General features: G+C 50.7%; 1 protein-coding gene across 1 annotated transcript in view; it reads right to left on the reverse strand.

Annotated features, from left to right (window-relative positions):
• SLC24A3 (solute carrier family 24 member 3) overlaps positions 1 to 8,633 on the reverse strand; it is a 504,952-nt gene that overhangs the window by 204,436 nt on the left and 291,883 nt on the right. Inside the window, exon 3 of the mRNA XM_024123706.1 lies at positions 6,629 to 6,705. Coding sequence (XP_023979474.1) covers positions 6,629 to 6,705 — 77 coding nt within the window. The remainder of the gene's footprint in view (positions 1 to 6,628; positions 6,706 to 8,633) is intronic.

The raw sequence follows: 8,633 nt of genomic DNA on the forward strand, positions 1-8,633 counted from the left end.
CTACTGAGCCTGCGCTCTAGAGCCTGTGAGCCACAACTACTGAGCCCACGTGCCACAACTACTGAAGCCTGCACGCCTAGAGCCTGTGCTCCGCAACAAGAGAAGCCACCACAACGAAGCCCGCGCACCGCAACGAAGAGCAGCCCCCACTCGCCACAACTAGAGGAAGTCTGTGCACAGCAATGAAGACCCAACGCAGCCAAAAATAAATAAAAATAAAATTAATTAATTAAAAAAAAATTGATACAGCCACTATGGAGAACAGTATGGAGGTTCCCTAAAAAAACTAAAAATAGAATTACCATGTGATCCAGCAATCCCACTACTGGGCATATACCCAGAGAAAACCATAATTCAGAAAGAAACATGCACCCCAATGTTCATTGCAGCACTGTTTACAATAGCCAGGTCATGGAAGCAACCTAAATGTCCATCGACAGATGAATGGATAAAGAAGATGTGGTACATATATACAATGGAATATTACTCAGCCATAAAAAGGAATGAAATTGGGTCATTTGTAGAGATGTGGATGGATCTAGAGACTATCATACAGAGTGAAGCAAGTCCGAAAGAGAAAAACAAATATCGTATATTAACACATTTATGTGGAACCTAGAAAAATGGTACAGATGAACCAGTTCGCAGGGCAGAAATAGAGACACAGATGTAGAGGACAAACGTATGGACACCAAGGGGGGAAAGTGGAGGCGGGGGTGGTGGTGTGATGAATTGGGAGATTGGGATTGACATGTATACACTAATATGTATAAAATGGATGACTAATAAGAACCTGCTGTATAAAAAAATAAATAAAATACAAAAAAAATACATGGAGTGTTTCCTGATAAATTAGAGCATGTAATGGGCTATTTTTTCCAGATTGATTTGTTCAATGTTTGCTAAAGACCAGTTCTTTAGGCTAAGTATCAGTATCTCATTGTGTGTTTAGCTTTCGAACTTACGCTTTACAGAGGAAAATATACTACAAAATTGTAGTCAGTATAGAACTATTATTCACAAATTGGGACTGTTGGCAATGTCATCTCAGAGGAACACAAAAATTAAGTTTGTTTTGTATGTAAGAAAATAAAGGAAAATAAAATAATTAGAGCGGGGAAGGGTGGACCAAGAGATAAATTAGATAAATAAGATGAAGAGGAGCATACAGCAGGCTGCGGGTGTACAGTCCCCATGGGTAAACATTTGGTATCTAAGCAATGTGCATGCTCTCTCCCATCACCATTTGGGGCTCCTCATAAGATCCAATGTGACACTGTCTGCTCCAAAGCTCATTCCCCTCCAAGCTTCTTTCTCTCTTGCGCTGGGTTCAGGACGTGAACCAAAGAGACAGTAGATCAACTCGTGTCGCACCTTAGTGTGTGCCTGTCCAGAAGGGGTTGGAGTCTCAGAATTCTGCATCTTCTGTAGCCTCATGGGTTTTAGAGAGGGAACGGATGTGCATAATAATAATGGTAGGTGATATCTATTCAGCCTTTGCCTCAGAAGCAGAACTGGATTCCAGGATTCCAGTGCAAGTCTTTTAACTGGGAGGGGGGAATCTCAGGAAGTGCCCCCCAGAGAAGAGAAGGAAAATGAGTTGGGGAAGAACGGGCAGCTCATCAAGGCGTGTTATCCAGCAAGATGCTGGATGGGCACCTAGAGCTTATCCCTGCTTGGACAACTGCGGGAGACAGGGTGGCGATTCCGTGAGCACATCCGAGGCACAAGGGAACCGAGGTATTTATTCACCAACCCCTCTCTGTCTGAGGGCTACTTCTGGGGGCTGGTGATTTCCTGGCACATCTGCGCTGCCCTGCATTCTGGTAGAATGGGCTCTGGGGACCAGAAGAAGCCCAGCGTCACGGGGGATGGATGATGGGGGTCAGGCAGGCACACACAAGCTGAAAATACTAAGTGGGTACAGGTGGGGCATTATCCAGGCAGCGCCAAACGCTCTGCCAAGAGCTTTGCATGCCTATCTTCATGCATTCCTGAAAGCAGCCAGATGAGATGGGTGCTGCATTTACCTCCAGTGACCGATGGGGAAACTGAGGCTTGGCAAGGTAAAGCAGCTTGTCATGGCTACGTGGCTTATCGGTAGAAAAGCCAGGACTGACACTCAGGTGGGTTCCACTCAAAGTGCATGCTCTAAACTTCCAGGCTTTATATCCAGCTCGGGGTCCTGGAGAATCAACCACCAGCCAACCTGTGTGCAGCCCAAGGGGCCTAATGGTCAGCCCTGGGTCGTCTGAACTAGGTCTCATGCAAGGAGAGGAGTGAGTAACTTAAGATCTATCGGAACATAATTTACCCTCTTTGTACTAATCCTCTCTGGACACCAGTTTTAGCTTTGAGTTGACACTGACAAATTAAGGACATGCTCAGCACTTTTCCAAGAGTAAACAGGAAATTCCACAAGCTCCTCTAATCATTTTTCTCTTCCAGGGTGAAATCCCTTAACTAAACATGTCACCTCACCAGTGAGTTTTTGCCAGGACCTTGCTGACCAGATCCTGTGGGTCCCCTTAAATGTTAAAACCCCTGAGGCAGCCCCTCTCCCAGAGCCCTGGGCTTGGCGGAAATGCCAGTTGCACAGAGGTCTCTGGGACACCCCCTGTCCTGGTGCTCTCAAGGACGGGGCTGTCTCCCAGTGGGTCTGTCTCTGGTCCTTTGTGATGGGTTAAGCACAGGTGAGCTGCCCTTAGAGGGATGTGGGGTGGGGAGAAGGTGAAGACTAAAGAACCTAACATTTCCTGAGTATCTACTATGTGCTCCCACTTTACAGATGTGGAAATTGAGGCCAGGAGAAGTTCTGTAACTTGTTCTAAAGCCCCCAGCATGTTGGTGATATACAAACTTTCTCACTCCTAATCTCGGTGTCCTACTCTCTCATCAAACATCCCATCCTGGTGGCCCGGCAGTGCCTTCTCTGCATCCCGTTTGTTGGAGCTACTAAATCCATCAGAGGCTGGGGTAAAGGAGCAGCGCCTCTTTCCTGGTGACCTTTTATTCCCGGCCACCTCTGCTTCGTGATTTTTAAATTGACAACATAAGCAAAGGGAGGGATGATGCTGAATTAGAATTCATCTCTAGGTTTTCTAGGGGAACCCCTTCCACTTGTGGCTATTTAAATTTATATTAATTATAATAAAATTTAAAATCAGACTAACCTCTCAGTCAGACTAACCACACTTCAAATGCTCAGTAGCCACAGGTGGCCAGCAGCCCCCGTAATGGAAGGAGCAGAGAGAGAACATCTCCATCAGCACAAAAAGTTCTACTAGATAGCGCTGGTCTATACAAGTAAAGTTGAGTCTCGGGGCCAAAAAAGCAAAAGGATGGCCTTGGAGAGCTAAAAATAACCCCTGGGGCTGAGGTGGAGCTTTGACATGCAAAGCTGCCTCTCCAAGTTGGGGAGGGGCAGGAAGGGCCCCCTCCACCTCCTGCTGGTACCCCAGCCCCTCCATCCCCTGAGAACCGGCTAGGGCATCAATTAGTTTATTCTTTGGCTCTTAACAAAAGCAATCTAGGCCCCAGGGAAGGGAATGGATCCAGGGAAACCATTTTCCAGATATTATAATTAAACAGATAACTGGAAGCAGCCCAGTCCACAAGGAAATGACATCCACCAAGTGAGGCCCCTTCCAGAGAGACCCCTCCACCAGGACTGAAAGGGGATTGGAGATCGGAGGAGTCAGGGAGAGGAAGGGAGTCCTTCCTACCTGAGATAGGGCTCTCCCCCAGGTTCCCAAGGAGCACATCCAAAGTAGCCTTCACCTCGCTCTGGGTGGGGGGTTAGGTGGGAGTTAGGGTGCAGGCTGCAAAGCCAAGAGTCCCCCTTCAGGATCCGCCCACACTCCTGTGCTTCAGTCACCCTGACTGATGAAGACGTGACCAAGCGTCAGGTTGGCTGGTGACCCATGGTCTGGCAGGAAAAACACGAGGCTTCTGGAGGTTGTGAATTAAGGGACAGTGAACAGTGCAGGTGGGGCGGGGAGTGAGCAAGCAGAGCAGGGGCAGAGGACACCAGGGGGAGCCGCGGCCAGCTCGGGGGCAGAGATGGTCTGGAGGGGGCGGGACAGAGAGAGCCAGGGCACACAGGCACTCTGCTTGGGCTAGGCGGGCAATGCCGCGACATCAAGGAAATACAGACTGGACCTAGAGAAACCACAATTGCGGAGGGAGGATGATATCTGAACAGCCTCACCCTCGAATCCCAATCACATTTCACCACCTCTGTCCCAGGGGCCTTCCTCCAGTGCCAGTTGGTTTCCTCTGCAGCTCTGGGGAGACAGGAGGTCTTCATGGAATCATGAGACAGAAATGAGCAAGTTCTTGAGTTCAAAAAGCTGATCTGGGAATAAGGGAGAGTCTGGATGCAGGTTCACAGAGTGAGTTTCCCCAATTCCTAGACCAGATTAAAAATTTCCGGGGCAGAGAAGGAGGAGAGAAATGTGGACAGGAGCTGGGGGCTTGGGGAGACCACCAACCTTAAGGACCCAGCCCTGGACACCATCCTATGGGGATGCTGCAGGGACTGACATGAACGGTCCCTGTTGCTGCTCCTGGAGCACCTCCCTGGGCGGGAGACCTCGCATGATGGCCCAGCACACGGCTCCTGCCTCTGCTTCTCAAACACCCATGCTGTTGGGAGCCCACCTCCTCTCCTCACGTGGGAGCCACTAAAATGGGCACTGGACACTGGGATGCAGTGAGGATGGAGATATGGACAAGGGAGTCCCCCCAATGGACAGAGCTGGCTGAAGGCAGATGGTCAGGGACCTCCCGGTGGACTGAGCATCCCTTTGGCCACCCTGGGAAGCCTGATGTGACCCTAAAAGCTCCTCGGAGGAAGAAGTCTCTTCCGTGGGCACAGAGTGTCTAGGTTTTAGAATATAAGGATGGATGTCCGAAACATTCTCGTTGATGTTTCTTTCCTGGGCTGGTCCATGGGTGGGTCTGAGTCACTGGACCAGCTAGCAGCCCATCTTCCAGACTCACTTAGCAGAATTTGCATTTGTAAGGTCTCCATGTTCATTTCCAGGAGTGCGACACTTTACCACCTCACACCCAAGCACGTAGAAATCTCTGCCCACCGAAAGAGAGGAATCACACTAAAAATGCAAAAAGAAGGCTCAAAACTTAGGCAGAATCCCTTCGAAAGCTGACAAGGTACACACGGGGCATTTACTTCTGCTGTGGAGGCTGATTTATTAAAGACAGACCAGTCTTGAGAAAACATCTCAAATATTGATTACTTAAAGCTTCTTCACAGGAAGAGAAAATGTGGAGCCCGGCTCACAATCGCAAAGATTCAGCTGTCTACATGCAGGATAAGCAGCAAAATTTCACAAGGTATTTATAAATCACCAACAAAGCATGATTCCAGAAAGTTACTTCCAGGCTTGTTCATCCATTTGGGGCAGGGCCCATGAGTTTCTAGGGTGCACATTTCCTCACAGACCAGGAACACTGCTTTCAGCATCTCATCGTTAGAACAGGCTGACAGTAAAGCAAGTTCTCAGACAAGTGTGTTTCCTTGGGGATAGTTATTGTTGATAAAGTTACACAGATGATGGATTTCAACTCTAGGAAGGAACCCATATGGAAAGAAAGTCGGAAGGACTCTTTTTCTAGTGCAATCTCAGGCCTGAGCATTTCTGACAGCCACAAAACCAGAAAGAGCCAAGGGAAAGTTAAAGTCACAGTGTGGGGAAATTTTAACCAGAAATGGCTACGTGATTTCCACAAAGCTCACTCAAAAGAGGGAAGTATTTGCGTGAAAGAAAAGAAAAAGAGAGGTAAAGCTTTTTTGACAAGTAAGATTGAAGGATTGTTTCGGGGAGTCCTCGGAACCACCTGTGACCAGAGGCCAGCACCCGGCTGAGGTCAGCAGCTACGTGAAAAGCCTCCCGCGTCCCCGTTCTCATGGGGCTGATGTGTGAGTGAGGGTGACGGGCAATAAGCCAATAGCTCTATAATATTATGTCACAGAGTGCTCGGTGCTGTGGAGAAAAGTAAAGCCGGGTAAGGGGAAAGACAGGCAGTTTACAAAGGCTGATTGGGAAAGGAAGGCCTCCCCAAGAAGGTGGCGTTTCAGCAGAGAGAGCCCATGCTCTGTCTGACCTCAGAACCCACGCCCTGGGCACGGGTATCAAGGAAAGAAAAATCCAGGTATCTGCCAGTGTACACACCTGTGGCCTCTTAGAAACAGTACATTTGGATACACACTTCCATATATAAAATAGATAAACAACAAGGACTAACTGTAAAGCACAGGGAATTATACTCAGTATCTTGTAATAACTTACAATGGAAAAGAATCTGAAAAAGAATAGGTACACACATATATATATATATATATATATATATATACACACATATATATATTATGTAACTGAATCACCGTGCAGCACACCTGAACCATTGTCAATCAACTATACTTCAATAAAAACATTTTTTAAAAAGTACATTTGGAGATCGCCCTCCATGGGGCTCACAGGCCCCCCCACCAGGTATGTGAACAGGAGGGGAGACTCCTCTGAGGGCACCTCTCTGCCCCCCGCAGACCCCCGCCAGGCCTTCCCTCCGACCCTGAAGGCAGGGCCACCAGAGCGGTACTTACACAGAGCACGTGGAGGACCACCGCCCCCTGTCTTCTGTCCTCGTTGGTGAAGATGTCATTGGGGAACTCGTGCAGGGCTACAGAAGGGAGAGAGAAAACCAGCTCAGTACAGGTGACAACACTTTCGGGGCGGGAGGTCTGGGACAGCGCTGCCATCCTCGTTCTGATATGGGGTCCAAGATCCTGGATGAGGAAAGATTACATCTTTATGTTCACACATCTCTAACTGGAATCTGGTGTTTCCTCCAGATAAGAACGGAGGCAACAAACTGCAGCTGTGCTAGAAGCACCCGGGCTCTGCCCCCAGGAGACACGTTCACGATCCTCTGTCCTGCCATCCGCATGGCTCACTCATCACTTTAGCGTGAGGGTGGCTTGCAGACCGCTACCTGTGACTAAGGGTTCATGAGAAAACACGGGAACCACGATCGTGCAGGTCTATCTTCTAACACAGTTTGACAACTTCATTTCAGCGGATCAGTCTCCCTCTGTCACCTCACACATCTTGCAAACCCTGAAATGTTTTCCCGAGCAGAGGTCTGCAGGCTTCAGGGCCTACCCAGGGCTCCGTAGCACACACAGGATTAAGTCCCTGCTCTAAACTGTCCCTCTGTCCCTCCTTTCCTTGTCCCACTCCTTCCCTGGCCTGGGGCCTGGGCCTCTTATGACTCCCTCCCGGCTCTCACTTCTATAACACATTGCCCTCCCCTCCCCAGGGAGTCCAGTACAGGGCAGAAACCACGAGAAATCTTCCTTTCTGCCCACCTTCCAAACCCAGGACACTGATGGCCGCTGTAGGGCAAAGCTAAGGAGAGGGAACTCTGCAGGGCAGGCCTGTCTCTCACCCTCGGGCACCCAGAGCCCAGATTTCCTGTCACCGTCCGGCCCACCGTGCGCCTGGACCTGGCCGACCCTGCACCCCACTCCGTGGTTCTGAAGATGACAAGCCCCGCCCACAGCCGCGCTGCTCCTTCCTGAGGTGCCCTTCGTCTGTATGAACTCTCAGCGCCCGTGGGATGGGCTGGCTGCCGACAGGCCGGAATGGGCAGAGACGGAGGCTCTGAGGGCAGGACGGCCACACAGACTTGTGCAGAGTTGACAACGGCACACGCAGTGAGCTCTGCTCCTGGCGGGCGTGGGCCCTGCACTTCGCACGCATTATGCCTCTGACCCGGGACGGAAAGCTGCTGCTCCCGTGCTGTAGACGAGGAACCCGAGGGGCAGCCGGACTGGACACCATGCTAGAGGGTCCACAACGAGGACCATGCACCCGGCAGACGGGCCGGGGCTGCCCTCGCTGCTGTGATCCTGGCTTCCGGCATCTATTTGCCATCTTACTGCACCCGGTGACCTCTTCCTTCTGGGGCCCCCTCCAAGCAGGGGGCCTGATCTGATCTGAATTCTGCCTCCACACACACCAGAGGGAAGCAGGTGGGCTGGTTGTTCCTTTGCATTTCTCTGTGCAGCTGCCACGGGGCTTTCTAGCACCGGGCAGTTCCCGGGTGAATGTGACCGTCCCATTGCGTACCTACCCCCAGAAGTGGAGACTGGTTGGTCGGCCTGGTTAGTGTATCGATCAGGACAGCCGTCATCCTGGGGAAACGGGAACCAGGGCCTGCCCTGTGATGGGCGCCACGCAGAACATTTACGCGTGGGGACCGCTTACCATCAGCGAGGAGGAGGTGGGAAAAGTGAGGGGGCATCGAGGTACCCCTGGTGCTGATACATGGAAGCCACAGCTACTTTCATCCCTCCTACCCCACCCTGGCTGAGGGCAGCAGGAGAAGGGAGTGAAGGTCACGGTGCAGGCAGCCTTGCCAGCCTGCGTCTGCAAGGCGCCCACACCGTGCCAGTTCCATCATCCCTGCCTCTCTACCAGGACCCACAGGAATGGTTTGATCAAGGGTACTATGTCAGTATGTGATACATTTATGTTTTGAATCCAACGCGGGCCTCTCACTGTTGCGGCCTCTCCCGTTGCGGAGCACAGGCTCCGGACGCGCAG

This window comes from Physeter macrocephalus, chromosome 14 (assembly GCF_002837175.3).
Source record: "Physeter macrocephalus isolate SW-GA chromosome 14, ASM283717v5, whole genome shotgun sequence".
Classification (NCBI taxonomy): domain Eukaryota; kingdom Metazoa; phylum Chordata; class Mammalia; order Artiodactyla; family Physeteridae; genus Physeter; species Physeter macrocephalus.